This window comes from Diceros bicornis, chromosome 34 (assembly GCF_020826845.1).
Source record: "Diceros bicornis minor isolate mBicDic1 chromosome 34, mDicBic1.mat.cur, whole genome shotgun sequence".
Lineage (NCBI taxonomy): Eukaryota > Metazoa > Chordata > Mammalia > Perissodactyla > Rhinocerotidae > Diceros > Diceros bicornis.
This window is the reverse complement of record NC_080773.1, coordinates 32,714,418-32,735,693: the sequence shown is the minus strand read 5'-3', so window position 1 is coordinate 32,735,693 and position 21,276 is coordinate 32,714,418. Positions and strand designations below refer to the sequence as shown.

Below are 21,276 nucleotides of genomic sequence, written 5' to 3'. Positions count from 1 at the left end.
CACCATGCCCCTGCGCCCAGGCCTGACCAGTCCATACGGGAAGCCCCGCCCACCAAGCACCGCGGCGGGACTGCAGGCAGAGTCTGCAGCACAACTAAGTGCACTGAGGCAAATACACGCCAGTCCCCCGCGAGCACCCATAGCACAGCTGAGCCTTGAAAGAGGAAGTGGGCCCTGGGGCGACTGTTGGAAGCGGTGGCGGCCGCCCTTAACCCACTCCTGATTGCTTTCCTGGCAGGTTGGGGAGCCCGTCATGCCCCTGTGGCCAAAAGGAGTGGCCCTGGCTGGGTTCCCATGAGAAGCCCCGAGTACTTGAACTCTCTCCAGGCTGGTGCAAGCTCCCGCAGTTCCCATCCACACGACTTCCAGCAGACGGGGTGGGGCCAGAAACTCTGCTCCTGCTCCCCCTAGCGGTAGCAGATGGAATCTGTGAGCTAACACTGCCACAAATGCCCCAGCAAAAGATTAGTCCATCAAACACCGTGAGAAACCATAGCAACAGTTCAGACCACAAGGAACAGGACAATTCTCCAGAGACCAACCCTGAAGGCCCAGAAATTTACAGTCTAAATGACAGGGAATTCAAAATGGCTGTCATAAAGAAACTCAATGAGATACAAGAGAACACAAAAAACAGTTCAGTGAGCTCAGGAATAAAATGAACCTCTTCACCCAAGAGATTGAAACTAGAAAAAAAATCAAGCAGAAATGATGTATATGAAAAATATAATCAATGAAATAAAAAATAGTCTAGAATCTTTAAAGAATAGAGCTGAAGTTATGGAAAGAATTAGTGATTTAGAGGATAAAATATAGAAATGCTACAGGTGGAGGAGGAGACAGAATTCTTTGAGAAATACCTGATTCAATTAGGAAAAACAACTTAAGGATTATAGGTATTCCAGAGGGAGAAGAGAGGGAGAAAGGAGCAGAGAGCTTGTTCAAAGAAACAATAGCTGAGAACTTCCCTGCCTTTCTTCCTTCCCCCCACATAATGACAGTGGTTCCTGGTGGAGACAGGACATGTTCATAGTGGACAGAAGTCCCCAGAGAAGGATTTCTGGACATTCTACCACAGAAATTCACTGGCAGAGAGCTTCAGAACTAATTCCGCCTTTTGAAATCCAGGGTAGGATTCTACTTTTGATAGACGAGAGAATAAGTTTCAGATATGGACCTGGAGTGTGGACTTTCTGTCACAGCCACCTTCACAGACTTCTCTTTTTTGTTGCAAAAGCTTCTACCCCCACCTCTCTGGGAAGAGATGTCTGAGTTTCCTGCCTCCTCAGATCCCCGTTCCCTTGGACAGAGCTCTCTTCCTCAGCCTGGGGTCCAGTTGAGGACAGTGAGTGTATTAGTGCTCTGATTTCGGGGACAAGGCTTATTTTTATTTAAATATACCTCCGTCATCTGCTGCTCATGTGACCTTCCTCTGCAGAATGTTGTCAGGAACCCCACTCAGAGTGGTTGTGGGATCAGTGGTGCTGGGTTCACGGGAGCGATCAATCATTGTTAACTTTCAGACCTGATTAAGACGTGCAGGTGTGGGACTCCACAGTCGGGATGGTTGATTAACATGGCCACTCAGGAGACCCTCATCTGCTCCTAACACTGAGAAATGCTGTTTATTAAACATTTTTGAAATCTGTATCCATAGACTACTGGCTAGTATCTGCTGAACCAGCCGTCCCGTCCCCTTGGTTGTTAAGGACCTTGTCTACAGTGGGGCTCTCTGGGGACATTAATATCTGACTCAAACATCCAGTGCTTTGCGCCCACTCCTGTACATCTGTCCATGCACATTGCTCCTTCCTGGATATCCTTGTTTCCTCCGTTCAATTTTGCTCCTTCATGTCCCCTGACCAGAGTGGCAAGGTATTTGCTACTATCCTGGAGGCTGTGTACACCTTTACATGCAGATGGTTCTCTTTCCACAAAAAGTGCATTATCCTTTTCATTACCCAAATGTCTGCCCACTGAAGGCATTTTCTCTCCTCAGATTCACCAGATGGAGGCTGTAGAGCAATGCTACTCCAAAACATCCCACCACCCAAGCATGGCCCAGGGCACAGAATCACAGATGACAGCTGAGGAGAGGCACCATTGTGACGGGTATGGGCGTAGTGTCGTGTTCTATCCTACATGTTTGTGCGACTCACCCTTGTCCTCTGGACCTGTCCACGGCCCCAGGTGTACCAATCTCGTCCAACAATGGATTGAAACCTTATGACTTGGTGGGAATGACAACAGCCAGTTCATCATGGATGGTTCTAGTTGCATAGACACTTGATGTCTCCTTGTTAGTCATTCAGTTTCTGTTGGGAACCAGCATCACGTCAGGAGCTGCTTTTTAAATGGTATCTACTCTCTACTGCAGGTGATGTGATGGCAGGAACCCAAGGGGCCTGAACTTCAAATCTACCATTGAGGCTGGGCAGGGAATTCACACAGCATCCCAGTACACATGAGCACTTACAGTGCCAGGGGACAAGGCAGATCACATGGCCATGGCTGCAGGGTCCTGGTACTGCAGAGCCCTGTCTCCCTCTGTGATCCACTCAAACCCGCAGCCTTCTCAGTCACCTGATAAGGGAGAAATCTGTTTTCTCAAGTATGGTGTATGCTGCTTTCCCCACCCAAAGCCTCATACCCAAAGTTGTGTCTCCTTCTTAGTGTCAGGTGTTGCAAGGTGTAATACAGGGTGTGTCTTGGCAGGCCTGAGAGAGCAGCACCTCTATAAAGTTCACAGCTTTGGCAGATCCTGACTCTTTGGATTTCTTTTTTCTTTAAAATCTCCCACCATCTGGAGTACATACCAGGGCAACTAGAGTACTTACCACCCTCTACTCATCAGGTCAAATTAACACCCTGTCACCAGCATTGTGGACAAATGTGATATTGTGCCCAATGTCAAGATGCTGAGGGTCCCTCCCCCCTCCCCCCTCCCCCCTTCCCCTCTGGTAATATGATCATTTTTATATTTCTTCTTTTTTTGTTTTTGTTTTTTTGTGTGTGTGTCAGGGAAATCAGCCTTGAGCTAACATCCGATGCTGATCCTCCTCTTTTTTGCTGAGGAAGATTGGCCCTGGGCTAACATCCATGCCCATCTTCCTTTACTTTATGTGGGACGCCGCCACAGCATGGCTTGACAAGAGGTGCGTCATTGCACGCCCTGGATCCGAACCCACGAACCCTGGGCCGTTGCAGCAGAGTGCGCGCACTTAAGCGCTTGCACCACTGGGCCAGACCCTCTATTTCTTCTTTTATATTTGAATTGTACTGATTGATTTTTGAATATGAAACCAACCATGCATTTCTGAAAAATAACATACCAGCATGGTCATGATATATTATCCATTTTATATACTGCTGACTCTTTTTTTTTTTTTGGGAGGAAGATCAGCCGTGAGCCAACATCCGTGCCAATCCTCCTCTTCTTGCCAAGGAAGATTGGCTCTGAGCCAACATCCACCACCAATCCCCCTCTTTTTTTCTTTTTTTCTCCCCAAAGCCCCAGCAGATAGTTGTATGTCATAGTTGCACATCCTTCTAGTTGCTGTATGTGAGACACGGCCTCAGCATGGCCGGAGAAACGGTGCCTCGGTGCATGCCCGGGATCCGAGCCTGGGCCACCAGTAGCGGAGTGCGGCACCCAACCGCCAAGCCATGGGACCGGCCCCTACTGACTCTTTTTTGGGAATATTTTGTGTAGGAATCTACAGCTAAGTAAATGTGAGAGAGCTTCCTCTGATTTTCCCACTTGGTAGGTTCTTGTGAAGTTTTGGTATCAGTTTTTTTGTGGCCTGATAAAACGTGTTGGGAGGAATATTCCCTCCTTCTCTATTTGTGGAGGAAGCTTATTTAAATTTGGTATGTGTATGTTTGTGTGTGCATCCGTGTGTGTGTATGTGTGTCCAGGTGCGTGTACATGTGTATTTCATAAGTGCATACATATTGGGAAGCATTCACCAGTGAAGCTTTCCAGACTCAGAGTTCACTTTGTGGGAAAATTTTTAATTACAGATTCAACATTTAATATACAAAACAATTCAGATTTTCTGCTTAGTTTTATGTTTATCATTTTGGTAAATTGCATTTCTTGAGGATTTTGTCCATTTCATCTACATTTTCTAATATATTGGCATAAAACTGTTCATAATGATCTCTTATCTACTTAAAGTCTGTAGGATCTGTGCTGCTGTGCTGATAATGTAATGTGTGCCTTCCCTCTTTTTTCCTTGAGTGTTGTGGGTGGGATCTATGTGTGATTAATGTTTTCAAGAATGAATTTTTTTGTCTTTATTGAATTTTCTTTATTTTTTATTCATCCTCATTAGTAGCTACTCTCGTCATTACTTTTTCCCTCCTACCTTCATTTGGAATAATTTGCTATTCTTTTTCTAAATTCTTGGTATGATAGCTTAGGTCATTGATTTTTTTAGGCTTTTCTTTTCTAAGATATTCATTCATTTACTGTTCTTAATTTTCCTATTTGGTAGGTTTGATGTGTAATATTTACATTATCGTTCAATTTAAAACATTCTCTCACTTCTGGTATGGATTTCTCATTTCACTCATGGATTACTGAGAAGTCCGTTGCTTTTATTTACAAAATGTGTGGATATTAGTTATCTTTGACTGCAGAATCTGGTGAGTCCCAAAGTGTCCCAGAAGCTCCTGGTGGTCCATGTTAGGAGTCTAGACTGGCTGGGAGTCATTAGGAGGTGTCCACTGGAGGAAGCTCCTGTACCTTCTGGGGTCCCTGCAATCTCTCACCCTGGAGGATGGGTCTGGGTCATTTCTGCACTAGCGCATGGCCAGAGCTGCATACACAGTGGGCTCTGCTCGGGGCTCCTCTGACTGGGTGGAAGAGGGTGTTCTATCCCTTCTGAGGGTCAAGTGGCACAGCTGGGCATAGGTCACATCCTGGGGGGCTTCAGATGCAGCAGCCTGGAGCAGGGGAAGAAGGGGGGATAGGTATATGGTTGGGGTGGGGGAAGCCAGGGGTCTAGGAGAGGATGGGACCCACCTGTCTGCCCATCTGTCTGTCCTCTTCTGCTTGTGTGTCCTTCACGTCCAGTGATTCCACTGACAGGGGGGAAGGAGAGGTTGCCACTCCCCACCTGCATCTTGATCTTGAGTGGTTCACCTGGGCATGTGTCACTCCCTGGGGGTCTTCATCCTGGGGGCCCTGGTGGAGGGAGACAGAGGACAAAAACAGTGTCTCCCTGACCCCACTGCTGACCTCCTCCAGTCAACTGTCCACACTGTTACAGAGTGAGGTCACTTCCTGATGGAATCCTCAGGGACTTCCTGAACCTTGGACATCTGGATGCTTTGTGTGGTTCTGATTCTTATCCTAGCATGCTCTCTCTCACTCATTTGTCTCCAGCTACGTGGCCCATCTTCCTGAAAAACCATGTTGCTGCCTCAGGACCTTTGCACCTGATGTTTCCACCACACCCCACATACTCTATCCCCTTTCCTTACTTTATTTTCCTTAACAGCCCTTTGCATTCTAGGATGGTACCTGCATATTTACATGTTGTCTCTCACCCACGAGGTGAGCTTAAGGAGTGTGGAGACAGTTTTCTCACTGCTGTACCTGCAGCACCTGAATGGAGCCAGGTACACAGTGAGCTCCCTGTGCACACTGTAGGGTGAGTGAATGAAGGGAGCGTAGGGGACGTGCGGGTGAATCACTCATTCACGTGTCCTCTTGAGACCTGGGGGTGCACTCCAACAACCAGAAGTTCAGACAGAGGATGAGGAACCAGGAAAGGGGATCATGAGGGAGGAGCCATGAGGTCACAGAAACCAGGAGGAGTGAAGTCACAGCATGACGACCCAGGGTGCCCGAGAGGAGAGGTCAGTGTGGGACGCTGCTGAGAGTTGGGTGATATGAGGACAGGAAGTGTCCATTGGATTAAGTTTGGCAACAGGAATGTCCTGGGTGGCCTGGACAGGAGCGGGGGTCTCACCTGATGCTCCAGCTCCACCCCCTCCTCAGGCTGTGTGTCCTTCACGGCAGCATCTGCTGGGGCAGAACAGGGGGTGTGTCTCTTGGCATGATTCCCTGAGATCTCTCAGGGCTGCGGCCCCCCTCTGCTCCCAGATGGGCCACTGAGATCCAGGGGTGAAGAGATGTGCCAGAGGTCACTCAGGGTGAGATTTCAGTCCTTCTAAGATGGACAGAGTCTCAGCCCTGGGGTGTTATGACCACCCACCCTCCACATGGGATTTGGGAGGAAAGAAGGAAACCTTAACATATACTTTGTATGTTTCAATAATTCACGAGATCGAAAAGCTGAAAGAATACCTTAAATGTCTATGTGTGCGCTCTGTCAAGCGTTTTCTTTAGGATTTCCTAATTGGAGATTCTGGAACGTGTTTTTCTAGTTGACTTTCCCATCTATTGGGTTTCCTTCTAGCTAGTGCCCTAAGGCCGTTGCCTCCTGTGACCTGGGTCACCCTGTTCCCTGCTCACCCGATGTCCTGCATTTGCCGTGATGCCGATGACAGATGAGAAGCAAGAGGAGGAGGGAGAGCATCAGGACAAAGGCCGCCGAGATCCCGATCAGAGGCTTCAGGTACCATTTGAAACGTGGGCATGAGTGACATCATGAATGAGCCACTGATGTTGTTTAATTGAGGGCCTACTGTGTGCCAGGCATGTGCTGGGTTCTGTGCATTGCCTCGTCTCACTCACAAGAATCCTGCAACAGGGGACTGTCTCCCCCACACATCCATTTCACAGATGAGGAAACTGAGGCACAGAGAGGTAAATCATGTGCCCCAGGTCACCCAGCCTGAAGTGGCAGAGCTAGGAACTGAATCCAGGGAGCTGACTGCCTTCCTTGCTCTTTCCACTCAAGCTGAGCATCCTGAACACCCTGGAACCTTGTCCTGACCTTCCCTCCCCATATAATGTCACCATCACTGCTGCAGAGGGGACAGGTCCCCATAAAATCAAGTCCTGAGGGCTTCCTTGTGAGGCCTCCTCTCCCAGGAGGTCAGTGCCATAGTCAGAACTGAAAGGAAATGTAAGCCCTGGGCCACGATTCTCTCCTTTACACTTGGAGAAACTGAGGCCCAGACAGGGAAAGGCATGTCCAAGTCAGGGTCTCCTGATGGCATAACTCAGCCCCCGGCTCCCAAGAACCCACCCACCACCTCTCCACAGAGGCCCTCCTTTATCCCTCCGCACACCTGACTCCCTCCCATAGGAGAACCTCCTGGGGATCAGGATGGAGGTGGGGGGGCTGCTTCTCCCCACTTCATCCCGGCTGCCCCTCCTCCAGAGTGGGCCCCAACATGTCCCTCTGTCATGATTGCCCCAACCACTACCCCCTCAGCCTCAGAGCCCTGGAGCCCCGTGGACCCCCATCTCTGCCTGACTCCCAGCCCCCCTGGGGGACAAGCTGTGCTGAGAGAGGAACTGGGAGTCAGCTCAGCTGAGTCTCGAGAGACAGGCCTGGGGACACTGTGACCTCTCTGGACAGACGCCCTGTGACTCACTAGCTGTTAAGTTGAGTCCTGTGGGTGGGGAGGTGGGATCCCCAGAGGATCCTGGGAGAAAGCACGAGAGGAGATGAGGGGCTGGAGTTTCCCCAAGAGACCCCGTCTCTGCTCACTCTCTTCTCCTGCATCTGCCCTGTGTCCCCAAGGCTCTCCCTCCACCCACCTGGAGGATTCTGGAGATGGGGACATGGGAAGAGGCAGCCGTGGGAGGGCCCTGTTTCCCTCCTGCACTCTGAGGGTCAGATGCCTCTCTGGGTGACCCTCTCTCAGAGCCCCCTCACTCCCATCCCGGCCCAGAGCTCTCTGGGGGACAGAGCCCTGAGCTGACTGACTCAGAAAGGACAGAGTCACGGCCCCTCACCTGAGACCATGAGCTCCAGGGGGTCACTGGGTTGTGACAACAGGTAGGGGGAGGTGCTGTGTGAGCTGTAGCACCTGTAGGTCCCCCCGTGGGCTAAGGTCACAGGACTCATGGAGAATTGGGCCTTGTACTGCTGAGCCTGGTACTCTGATCTAAGACGCAGGGGGGGATCAGCTGTCCCTTCTTTGGACAGAAGGAAAGTGTCTCTCGGGCTCCGTGACTGACACAGCAGGGTCACGTTCTCTCCTGAGGCCACCGTGGGGCCCGGCTGCACCGAGAGAGATGGTGTGTCAGGGAGCTGTCCTAGAGAGAGAAAGGTTGGGTGAGGGGCTGCCCATCCCCCTTGTTCTGAACTGAGTCCCTAGGCCTCTCTTCCAGGACGCTCATCTCTGTCTGTCTTGTTTGCTCTGAGTCTCTCCCTTTGCCTGCCCATCCCGTTTCTCTGTCTCCCTCCCTGGGGACCCCTTACTAATCATCCCAGCATCATCACCCGGGGCTCCCCCATCAGGATCTGTGTAGAGTCTGAGACCCTGAGTAACCTATTGAGCCCTCACCTGCCACCAGGATGTCCAGGGGGTCACTGGCGGCCGACCACTTGGAGGAGAGGTTGTGCCCACCATAGCATCTGTACTGGCCCCCGTGGGAAGGTCTCACAGGGCCCAGGGAGAAGTCAGCCTGAGAGAGCCCAGCCTGGGGCTGCCGAGCAAGGCCCTGGGGGAGGTCACATCCCCTCTCCTTGGACAGAGCAAATCTGTCATAGCCAACATCAGAGAGACACTGGAGGGTCAGGTTCTGTCCAGAGGCCACGACAGGGCCCTGCTGGGTCAGGAGGGAGGGCTTCCCAGACACACCTGGGAGAAAGAACACCTGTGGATTGTAGGGGTTGATTTCTCCCATAAATCCCCTCCTGCATCCTGGGCCCCAGGTCTCACTGTCTCTCACCCTCTGTGTCTCTGGCCCAGGAGCCCCATGCTTCCCTCACCTCACTCTGTCACAAGGGGCTTCCCTGGGAGCAAAGACCCCAATAAGCTGTCTGATGCCTGTAAACATGGATGGGGCCAGGATGGGACTATCTTACCTGGAACCAGGAGCTCCACGGGGTCACTGGGGTCTGACCACGCCTGGGGCCTGTACCTGTAAAAGCCATAGCATCTGAACATCCACCTGTGGTGGGGCATCACGTGGCTCACAGGGAACAGGGCCTGGGACTGCCCGTTGGGGTGTTGCTGTGAGTTCAGGGTCCAGGAGGTCTTATGTTCTCCTTCCTTAGTTAGAATGAATCTGTCAAATCCCAGCCATGAGTCACACTGAAGGGTCACGGTCCTTCCTGAGGTCACCACAGGGCTCGGCAGGGCTGAGAGGAAGGGTTTGCTGTAGACTCCTAGGAGAGGAGGAGGCAGCGTGTTGAATGGGGCTCACACCTCCCTCATATGCCCCAGGGCTGGACTGTGAGAGGAGACACACCCCTGAGAGCAGACCCCCTTCCTGAGGGCAGAGCCTGAGGCTGGGACCCCTGAGTGTCGTCTCACCTGTCACCACCAGCTCCAGGGGGTCACTGTGCTCTGACCAGCCAATGTGGCTAAGATAGTAACAGTGATATCTCCCTGCATATTGCTCTGCCATGTGTGGGATCGAGAACTTGGCTTTGTCCTCTGGCTTCAGTGGGCTCTGTCTGCTCCACGGCTTTGGGCTTCCCTCTTTATCCAGATGGTACTCCTGGGCCTCCAGGGTCCCCTGACACCAGACAGTCACAGGCCTCCTCCAGGGGATCACAGAGCCTGGCTCAGCCCAGATGGTGGGTTTGGGGAGGGTCTCTGGAAGGAACACAGAGCCTGGAGTCCAAAGTCTTTCCCCACCCCTCATTATCCCAGCTCAGCCTCCGGCCCCTCTTGGTTTTATCCCCATCATCCCAGAGTCACTGGGCTCATTCCTGAGTGCTCAGGGGCTGAAGTAAGAGGTGGGAATATGGCAGCCTGGGGAGGACTCACCTGCCTGCACTCGGGTCCTCAGAACCAGACTCAGCCCTAGAAGAGAGTCCCTGTGAGAGATCTGCACCCGCATGTCTGAGCCGATTCTCTTCCCATCAGGGTCCCAGTCCACTCAAGCTGCCAGAGCCCTGAGGTTCCCCATGAACAAGGGGTGTGGAGACTCCCCATCCCCTGCTGCTGTCCCCCTTCCCACTTTCCACAACTGACCGAGGCAGAGAAGAGCAGAGAGGATGGAAGTCATGGTGCCTGCTCTGAGCACTCTCACTGTGCAGATGGAGGAGACCACGGGGCCTGCGGGACAGACACATGCACAGGATGTGGTAAGTCAGGGGCTGCTGCCACCCATTCGGGTTCCCACAGCTGTGGACCCGCAGGAATGGATGGCCCCTCCCTGGGCCTGGCTCTGCTTTTCTCCAGGGCAGGGCTCAGGAGGACTCCAGCCCCTCTGGAGACATCTCAGTCCAGAGCTGAGGTCCCATCACGTTCCCAAAACTCTGCCTGACCTGAATCCCGCTCAGAGAGGATGGGGACCCAGGTTCTCGTCCTGAGCGGGTCTCTGACAGGCTGGCTCTTATGGGACACACCACTGATTTCCTCAGCACCTCGACAAGTGGAGTTTACTTTCTGTCTTTGGCCAGTCCATAAACAAATATTATTGAGCACATTCTACATACAAGGCATTGGTGTCAAACACCAGAAATACATCCACGACCCAGATAAACCCATTCATGTATTTTGAGAACCCAGATTAACAGAATATAGACATTCAAAGACTAGTATTGCCCTTAATTTATTTACAAAGGAGAAATATGAGAATAACTGGAGACCATGACTAGTCTATGAAAGAGAGAATAGCTGTTTGAGGAGGGGGAGATCTATGGGATGGGATACCTACGAGAACCCTCTAGAGATGAAAGGACGTTCTAGAGAATGTCGTAAAGGGAGGGAGAGAAGGGAAGGTGGCGGCTGGTCATGCAGGATGCTGTCCACCATGTGAGGACATTGGATTTTATTTTTAAGATAAATAGAATATATCAGCAAAGGCTGTTATGATAAAAATTTATATGAGAGTCATATTTGCTGCTATATAGAAAATTTATAAAAATAAATAAACAACAATAGTTGAAGTCTAATTACTCCCATACTGGTGTGTCAACCAGTATTATAAATGATTTATGTGGATTTGTCATATGAAACTCATACACCCCTAAATGAGACGAAAACACATTAACAGAGGATAGAAATGATACATGATTTACATTCTGTGTCTATTTTGTACTGGGAGTTGGGAAGGAATTTGTTGGGTCCAAGCTCTGCAGGAGAGCTGATATGGGAATGCACAGAAGTGTTAAATGGCCCATTGTTTTGCTGTGTGTGTGTGTATTTCTGGTATGGCTGCACTGTCTGGTTTGTGGGGAAGGAGAACTGAGAGCTGAGGGTGGAGAGTCACATCTGGACTGATCATGCACAGCATTTATTTTAAAGAGAAGAGTTTGGAGTTTACCCTGAAGACAGTGAGGTCCATGGAAGAATTTGGGGCAGGGAAGGGACAGATTCTGAAACGGATGTTAGAAAGACTGACATGTGGAGGGCGAACTGGAGAAGGGAGGGTGGGCCTGCAGCTCAGAAACCAGGAAAGTGGTGGACGTGATCACACAGGCCAGCTGTGTCCAGGTGTGGGCTGTGGGCTGGACTCTGTGGATGGGGAGGACAACAGGGGTCAGGGGGATTCTGGAGGCTGAATGGTTTTTATTGAGTGCTTGGCTGAGAGATGTAAGAAACGAGGAAGTGAGGGCGACCTTCCCTCCCTGACTTAGTTGACTGGAGACGTCAATGGTGCCCTCAGAGACATGGTGAACCCAGGGGTGGTGGGGATGGAGGGGCCTGGGGAGTTTGGTGCAATACGCTTCTGCTCCCCTAGGAAAGAACAGCTCTTCCTCTTGGCCCTGGAATGTGAGTTTCACTTCTCACAAACAGCTCCCTGAGTGACATGCTGGTTTCTGTGAGAAGCAGGACCTCTCTCTCTGTCACCTTGGGGTGAACCATTTGAGTCATCTCTGTCTCTTCAGAGCACCCTTCAATACTGGGTGTCGCTCTCCACTTCAAACTGTGGAGATGACTCAGAATTCAGACAAGAATAGTCCTCATCAGAGCTCCTGTTTGAAGACAGTGATATATATATATATATATAAATATAAATATATATATATATACTTGAACAAGAGGGAAAGTAGCCTGCTAAAGATCATCAACCCATTCAGGAAGTGGTAGTGCTACACTTCATATGTATGTGTGTATGCATGTATGTATTTACTGACTCATTCATTAATCAATCAATAAATTAATCAATCTACCGACCTATACATCCAGTTTTATAGAGATATAATTGACATACAGCATGTATAAGTTTATGGTGTACAGGACAATGACTTGACTTACATATCTAGTGAAATGATCACCACTGTAAGTTTCATTAACATCCATCATCTTGTATAGATACAAAAAAAGAGAGAACATTTTTCCCTGTACTGAGAACTCTAAGATTCTACTCACTTAACAACTTTCAGAGACATAAACAGCAGTGCTAACTATAGCTGTCACATTGTACATTCCATCTCCAGTACTCACTTGTCTTAGAACTTGAGGTTTGTGCCTTTTCACCCCCTTCATCCAATTTTCCCTCCCCACAATCTCTGCCTCTACACAAATATAATCTCTTTTTCTATGAGCTCATTTGTTTTTTCTTTTAGATTCCACCTATTAGGCAAATCATACAGTATTCGTCTTTCTCTGTCTGACTTATCTCACTTAGCATAATGCCCACAAGTTCCATCCATGTTGTCATAAATGGCAGGATTTCCTTCTTTTTACGGTTGAATAACATTCCAGTGTATATATACTTGTTTATTCTTGATTTTATTGCTTGTCCACGAGTGTTGATAAAATCTTAAAAGAGAGTTTCTCTTAAAATGCAATTTTCTAGCTGACCTACCTAACACGTAGTCACAAACACAGGGAAACAGGCAAAATGAGGAGGCAAAGGAATACATTCCAAGTAAGGGAACAGGACAAAACGCCAGAAAAGGAACTAAGTGAAACAGAAATGAGCAACCTACCCAAAAGAGAGTTCAAACAAAGAGTGTTAAGGATGCTCACTGATGTGGGGAGAAGAATGGATGAACTCAGTGAGAATGTCAACAAAGAAATGGAAGATATAAAAAAGAACCAATCAGAAATGAAGAATACAATACTGGAAATTAAAAATTCACTAGAGGGACTCAAAAGCAGAGTAGAGGATACAGAAGAACAGATCTGTGAGCTGGGCGAAAGACTAGAAGAAATTACCCAAGGTTAACAGGTAAAAGAATTAAATAGAGTGAGGACAGTCTAAGGGACCTCTGGGACAACATCAAGCGCACTAACATCCGTGTTATAGGTGTCCCAGAATGAGAAGAGCGGGACAAAGGGGCAGAGAATCTATTTCAAGAAATAATAGATGAAAACTTCCCTAACCTAAGGAAGGAAACAGACATCCAGGTACAGGAAGCACAGAGAGCCCCAAACAAGATAAACCCAAAGAGGCCCACACCAAGTCACATCATAATCAAAATGTCCAAAATTAAAGATAAAGAGAGAATCCTAAAAGCCTCAAGAGAAAGTAAAGTTACATACAAAGGAAACCCCATAAGGCTATCAGTTGACTTCTCAGTAGAAATCTTACAGGCTAGAAGAGAGTGGCACGATATATTTAAAGTGCTAAAAGGAAAAAACTTACAGCCAAGAATACTCTACCCAGCAAGGTTATCATTCAAAATGGAAGGAGAGATCAAAAATTTCCCAGACAAGCAAAAATTAAAGGAGTGTGTCACCAAGAAACCAGTGCTACAAGAAATGTTAAAGGGACTGATTTAAGGGGAAAAGAGAAGACCACAAATAAGAAAAGTTATCTATTTCCATGATAAGAGGGTAATGGATACAAATGCACAAAAAAGAGGTTAGATATTATATCAAAAACATAAAAGGAGGGAGGAGGGGAGTTAAAGAGTAGAGCTTTCAGACAGAGGTTAAACTAAAGAGACCATCAATTCTGTATAGAAGCAGGAAGGAACAGAGAAGGACTACTAAAACACTGAGAAAAAAAAGTTAAAAAATGGCAGTAAGTACGTACTTATCTATAGCTACTTTAAACATCAATGGACTAAATGCTCTAATTAAAAGGCATAGGGTGGCTGATTGGATAAAAACAAAAGACCCATATAAATGCTGCATACAAGAGACACACTTCAGACCTCAAGACACTCACAAACTGAAAGTGAAGGGATGGAAAAGGCACTCCATACAAATGGCAATGAAAAGAAAGCGGGGGTAGCAGGACTCATACCAGACAAAATAGACTTTAAAACAAAAACTGTAAAAAGAGACAAAGACGGTCATTACATAATGATCAAGGGAACAATCCAACAAGAGGATATAACACTTGTAAATATCTACGCACCCAATGTAGGTTCACCTAAATATATAAAGCAATTATTAACAGACATAAAAACAGAAATAGACAGTAACACAATAATAGTAGGGGACTTTAACACTCCACTTACACCAACGGATAGATCATCCAAACAGAAGATCAATAAGGAAACATTGGCCTTAAATGATACATTAGAACAGATGAACCTAGTAGACATATACAGAGCATTCCATCCAAAAACCGAATAATACACGTTCTTTTCAAATGCATATGGAACATTCTCCAGGACTGATCACATATTAGGCCACAAAACAAGTCTACATAAATTTAAGAAGATTGAAATAATACCAAGCATCTTTTCTGACCACAACAGTGTGAAACTAGAAATCAACTATAAGAAGAAATTCAGAAAAGCCACAAATACGTGGAGATTAAACAAAATGCTACTGAACAATGACTGGGTCAACGAAGAAATCAAAAAATACCTGGAGACAAATGAAAATGAAAATACGACATGCCAGAATTTATGGGATACAGCAAAAGCGGTTCTAAGAGGGAAGTTTATTGCAATACAGGCCTATCTCAACAAACAAGAAAAATCTCAAATAAACAATCTAACAATGCAACTGAAGGAACTGGAAAAAGAAGAAGAAACCAAGCCCAACATCAGTGGAAGAAGGGAAATAATAAAAATCAGAGCAGAAATAAATGAAATAGTGACAAAAAAAAACCAATAGAAAAAATTAATAAAACCAAGAGCTGTTTCTTTGAAACGATAAATAAATTGACAAACGTTTAGCTAGACTCACCAAGAAAAAAAAAGAGAAGGCACAAATAAGTAAAATCAGAAATGAAAGAGGGGAAATTACAGCAGACACCTCAGAAATACAAAAGATTATAAGAGAATACTATGAAAAGCTATATGCCAACCAATTCGACAACCTGGAAGAAATGGATAAATTCTTAGAATTATACAGCCTTCCAAAACTGGATCAAGAAGAAGTAGAGAATTTGAGTAGACCAATCACCAATAAGGAGATTGAAACAGTAATCAAAAACCTCCCCAAAAATAAAAGTCCAGGACCAGACGGCTTCCCTGGTGAATTCTACCAAACATTCAAAGAACACTTAATATCTATCCTTCTCAAACTCTTCCAAAAAATTCAGCAGGTGGGGAAGCTCCCTAACTCATTCTATGAAGCCAACATTACCCTGATACCAAAACCAGAGAAGGACAACACAAAAAAAAGAAAATTACAGGCCAATATCACTGATGAACATCGATGCAAAAATCCTCAACAAAATACTAGCAAATTGCATACAACAATACGTTAAAAAGGTTATACACCATGATCAAGTGGGATTTATTGCAGGTATGCAGGGATGGTTTAACATTCGCAAATCAATCAACGTGATACACCACATTAATAAAATGAAGAATAAAAATCACATGATCATCTCAATAGATGCTGAGAAAGCATTTGACAAGATACAGCATCCATTTATGATAAAAACTCTGAATAAAATGGGTATAGAAGGAAAGTACCTCAACATACCATATATGAGAAACCCACAGCTAATATCATCCTCAATGGTGAAAAACTGAAAGCTATCCCTCTAAGAACAGGAACCAGACAAGGATGCCCACTCTCACCACTCCTATTTAACATAGTACTGGAAGTCCTAGCCAGAGAAATCAGGCAAGAGAAAGAAATAAAAGGAATCCAAATTGGAAAGGAAGAAGTGAAACTATCACTATTTGCAGATGACGTGATTTTATATATAGAAAACCCTAAAGAATCCACCAGAAAACTTTTAGAAGTAATAAACGAATATGGTAAAGTTGCAGGATACAAAATCAACATACAAAAATCAGTTGCATTTCTATACACTAACAACAAAGTAGCAGAAAGAGAAATTAAGAATACCATCCCATTTACAATTGCAACAAAAAGAATAAAATATCTAGGAATAAACTTAACCAAAGAGGTGAAAGATCTGTACATGGAAAACTATAAAATATTGCTGAAAGAAATTGGAGAAGACACAAAGAAATGGAAAGATATTCCGTGCTCTTGGATTGGAAGAATTAACATAGTTAAGATGTCCATACTACCTAAAACCATCTATAGATTCAATGCAATCTCTATCAAAGTTCCAACAACATTTTTCACAAAAATAGAACAAAGAATCCTAAAATTTATTTGGAACAACAAAAGACCCTGAATAAGTAAAGGAATCCTGAGAAAAAAGAACAAAGCTGGAGGTATCACACTCCCTGATTTCAAAATATACTACAAAGCTATAGTAACCAAAACAGCATGGTACTGGCACAAAAACAGACACACAGATCAATGGAATAGAATCGAAAGCCCAGAAATAATCCCACACATCTATGGACAGCTAATCTTCGACAAAGGAGCCAAGAACATACAATGGGGAAAAGAAAGTCTCTTCAACAAATGGTGTTGGCAAAACTGGATAACCATATGCAAAAAAATGAAAGTAGACCCTTACCTTACACCATACACAAAAATTAACTCAAAGTGGATTAAAGACTTGAATGTAAGACCTGAAACTATAGCAAAGGAAACCATCAACAAAACGAAAAGACAAACTAACAATTGAGAGAAGATATTTGCAAACCATACATCTGATAAGGGCTTAATCTCCATAATATACAAAGAACTGATGCATCTCAACAACAAAAAAACTAACAACCCAATTAAAAAGTGGACAAAAGACCTGAACAGACATTTCTCCAAAGAAGATATACAGATGGCCAACAGGCACATGAAAAGGTGTTCAAAATGATTAACTATCAGGGAAATGCAAATCAAAACTACAATGAGATATCACCTCACGCCCGTCAGAATGGCTATAATTAACAAGACAGGAAACAGCATGTGTTGGAGAGGATGTGGAGAAAAGGGAACTCTCATACACTGCTGGTGGGAGTGCAAACTCGTGCAGCCACTGAGGAAAACAGTATGGAGATTGCTCAAAAAATCAAGGATAGAACTACCATATGATCCAGCTATTCCACTGTTGGGTATTTATCCAAAGAACTTGAAAACATCAATGCATAAAGATTCATGCACCCCTGTGTTCATTGCAGCGGTATTCACAATAGCCAAGACTTGGAAGCAACCTAAGTGCCCATCAAGGGACGAATGGATAAAGAAGCTGTGGTATATATACACAATGGAATACTACTCAGCCATAAGAAACGATGAAATCAGCCAATTGTGACAACATGGATGGACATTGAGGGTATTATGCAAAGTGAAATAAGTCAGAGGGAGAAGCTCAAATACCGTATGATTTTCTTCATTAAGTAGTAGATAATAACAACAACAAACACATAGAGACAGAGATTGGATTGGTGGTTACCAGAGGGGATGGGGGGAGGGAGGACGGCGAAAGGGATAATTTGGCATGTGTGTGGTGATGGATTGTAATTAGTATTTGGGTGGTGAACATGATGTAATCTATGCAGAAATAGAAGTATAATGATGTACACCTGAAATTTATACAATGTTATAAACCAATGTTTCTGCAATAAACAAACAAAAAAAACCACGCAAGTTTAAATAACAACAACAATTATACACAGAAGAGAGCAGCAAGTTGTACTTGATGAAAATGAGGTGAAATGTGAACGCTGATTTTTTGTTAAACTTTCGCACATCAGAGTGTGCCCCAAGGTGCAGGTGGCCCTGCCTGCTGACCAGTCCCTTCCCCTGAAGGAGGTCAGTGGGAGGCCCTGCAGGTCATAATTCAAGGGCAGGTGGAGAAGGTGTGTGGGGTCCTGGTCCTGGGAGGGCTCTGTGGGTCCAGTATTTTGTCCCCCTCTCATTGTAGAGATGACACGCATCTGCCCCGACCCCAGTTTCTGAAAATCACAGCCTCCTTCAGGTGAATACAGAGCTGGGTTAGCCTCTGGGGAGTGTGTAGACAGAGCCTCCAGCACAAAATAAGACCCTAGGATCCACAGGGCATGCCACTCTCCTTGTATTCCCAGAAGTCTCATCACAGATCCTCCAGTATCACTTGTATCAGCTCCAACTCCTCTGCTCCCCCTCCCTGGGTAAAACATACTGTTTTGTGTCCACACAGTCATGAGGGAATGGGGAGGACTCACCCACGTGTGCCCAGATCCTCTGGCTCAGACAGAATCCTGGAAGGAAACCACATAAGAGATGGTTCATCCCCAATGGATCCCAGGCGTTGATGCCCCCATTCATGGGGCTTGGGCATGTGCCATGAGAAGCCCAGATTTCCACCATGATCCTCTTCTCCCTTCCCTTATAGGACTCACCAAGGCCCAGGAGGATAAAGAATTTGGAGGACATGGTGCTGCTTCTGTTTGACAGGAGACAAGTGCTGAGCAAAGCTGACAAATTCACAGGATGTGGTAGGCAGGGTCCCAACAGCACAGTTTATACAGTCCACAAGGTGCCTGTCACACTGGAAGATGATCAGCTTCTTCTCAGCCTAAGGGTGGTGAGTGTTGAGGGTCTGAGTTGAGCCACATCACTGAACATGCCTTATGTCTAAAGTATCACATTTAGTTTTCCTAAACTCTACAATCCTGTAAAAATTTTGAAGATCGTGCTGCATTGTGTAAGTCATGGTTATTTTGTTTATGACATGCAATATTCCCTTCTCCAGCTAATATATAAATTTCAATAGTATAAAACTCTTTGTGGAAGGAATATCCTGTGACTCATATTTTTTGGGCTTCATACTAGCTGCAAATTCTTTACTTATGTAAAAAAGAAAGCAGTTAACTGGAAGCTTTGTTTCTTTTCTCCTCGACTTTATTGGGGTATAATTGACCAACAGGAATTGTATATATTTTAGGTGTGCATATTGATGCTTTATGTGTGTGTGCATTTTGAAAATATCACCATGCTCGAGCTAATTCACACATCCATCCCCCCAAATAGTTAAAATTCGCCTGTGTGTGGTGAGAAAATTTGAGACCTCTTAGTATATTTTAAGTACATAACAATTATTATTAACTATAGTCACCACACTATACATTAGGACTCCAGAACTTATTCATCCTGTGACTGACAGTTTGTAACATTTGGTCAGTATCTCTTCTTTTTCCCCATCCCCCAGCCTCTGGTAGCCACCATTCTACTCTTTGTTATTACTAGTTCAGACTTTTTTTTTCCTTTATGTAAGTGAAATCATCAGTGTTTGTCTTTCTGTGTCTGGACATTAACGTAATGTCCCCCAGGTTCACCCATGTTGTCACAAATGTCAGGATTTTCTTCTTCTTGTTTTTTTGTTTTTTTTTTGTTTGTGTGTGTGAGGAAGATTGGCCCTGAGCTAACATCTGCCAATCCTCCTCTTTTTTGCTGAGGAAGGCTGGCCCCGGGCTAACATCCATGCCCATCTTCCTCCACTTCATATGGGACACCTCCACAGCACGGCCTGACAAGCGGTGTCTCGGTGCGCACCCGGGATCCAAGCAGAGAACCCTGGGCACCCCAGCGGAGCATGCGCACTTAACCGCTTGTGCCACCGGGCTGGTCTCAGGATTTTCTTCTTTTTTAAGGCTGAATAATATCTCATTGCCTATACAAATGTATTCACCACATTTTTTTATCCGTTCATCTGTTGATGGACACTCATGTTGTTCCCCTATCTCGGCTACTGTGAATAATGCTGCGATGAACATGGGGCGCAGACATCTCTTTGAAATCCTGATTTCATTTCCTTTGGATGTATCCCCAGTGTGGCATTGCTGGATCATACGGTAGTTCTATTTTCAGTTTTCTGAGGAACCTCCACACCAGCTGCAGGGTCTGCGGGTGGGCTGTGGGCAGCATCTGTGGGTGGGTTGAGATCCCACCCTGTCTGCTGTGAACTCCTCTCCATTTCTTTGTTCTTAGCTGCCCCCAGAGGATCCAGTCATGCTGATTCCCTCAACAGGACAGAAGGGGGCTCTCACGCAGCTCCTGGAAAGGCTGCAGATGAGACGCTTACATTGCTCTCTCCCCCCCAGGAGAAATCGCGGATGGAGGGGTCTCTGTGTGCTGAGCTGAGCCAGCTTGTGGGAAGGTGGTGCAGGGGGAGTGAAGCTGTTCTCTCTACTCTTTTCAATGAGGTTGTTCTCAGATTGTGTGCTCTACCAGCGTGCTGAGACCTCACACCTGGACTCCAGAGCTTTCATAAAGATATTTACGTCTGTGGCTGGTGGTTAAATCGTGGTTTCTGTGGGCGATGAGTGCTGGACTTTCCTATCCCACTATCTTGCTGATGTCCATCACTGTCATTTTATTTTGTATTTCCCTAATGACCAATGAAGGTGAGCACCTTTCCCTGCGCTCACTGTCTTTTCACAGAATTATGTCATCTTTGCAGAATGTCTTTTCTGTAGAAATGTTTACTCAAGACCTCTGACCATTTTTTCAAATTGGATTTTTTTTGGTAGTTGGGTTGTATTATTTGATACATATTCTGGACCAGACCATTATCAGATAGATAGTTTGCAAACATTTTCTCAATATGTACGTTTTCTTTTCACTTCCTCAATAGTGTCCTTTGATTCATACATATTGTTAATTTTGATGAGGTTCGATGTATCTGTTTTTTTTAATTTTTTTGGAATATTGTACTTTTGATGTTCTTTCTAAGAAAACATTGGAAGGCCAACCCTTATGGAAGGAAAACCCTTATGTTTTCTTCTGAGTTTTATAGTATTAGCTGTTACAATCATCCATTTTGAGGTCATTTTGGTGTATGGTATGTGATGAGGGTCCAACTTCATTCCTTTGCATGTTTTCTTTTTGCATTCAGTTATCCAACACCATTTGTCAAATCACCAAGTCTTAGTGATACTGTGTCTGTTTTTCAAGGCCAAGCATCCATTGAGTTTCCATCTGGGAATAGAATCAAAACAAGCCTGACTCCAACATCTA

At 45.7% G+C, this 21,276-nt stretch overlaps 1 protein-coding gene across 1 annotated transcript in view; it reads right to left on the bottom strand.

The window, feature by feature from the left end:
• Positions 1-5,735: 5,735 nt before the first annotated feature.
• The window catches only part of LOC131397709 (leukocyte immunoglobulin-like receptor subfamily A member 6), a 120,263-nt gene continuing 104,722 nt past the window's right edge, over positions 5,736-21,276 (bottom strand). Inside the window, exons 2-9 of the mRNA XM_058530772.1 lie at positions 10,078-10,161; positions 9,871-9,906; positions 9,412-9,696; positions 8,961-9,263; positions 8,437-8,733; positions 7,873-8,185; positions 6,488-6,603; positions 5,736-6,037 (exon numbers count right to left, since the gene is read on the bottom strand). Of these exons, the coding sequence (XP_058386755.1) occupies positions 5,787-6,037; positions 6,488-6,603; positions 7,873-8,185; positions 8,437-8,733; positions 8,961-9,263; positions 9,412-9,696; positions 9,871-9,906; positions 10,078-10,161 (1,685 nt within the window). The 3' untranslated portion in view covers positions 5,736-5,786. The remainder of the gene's footprint in view (positions 6,038-6,487; positions 6,604-7,872; positions 8,186-8,436; positions 8,734-8,960; positions 9,264-9,411; positions 9,697-9,870; positions 9,907-10,077; positions 10,162-21,276) is intronic.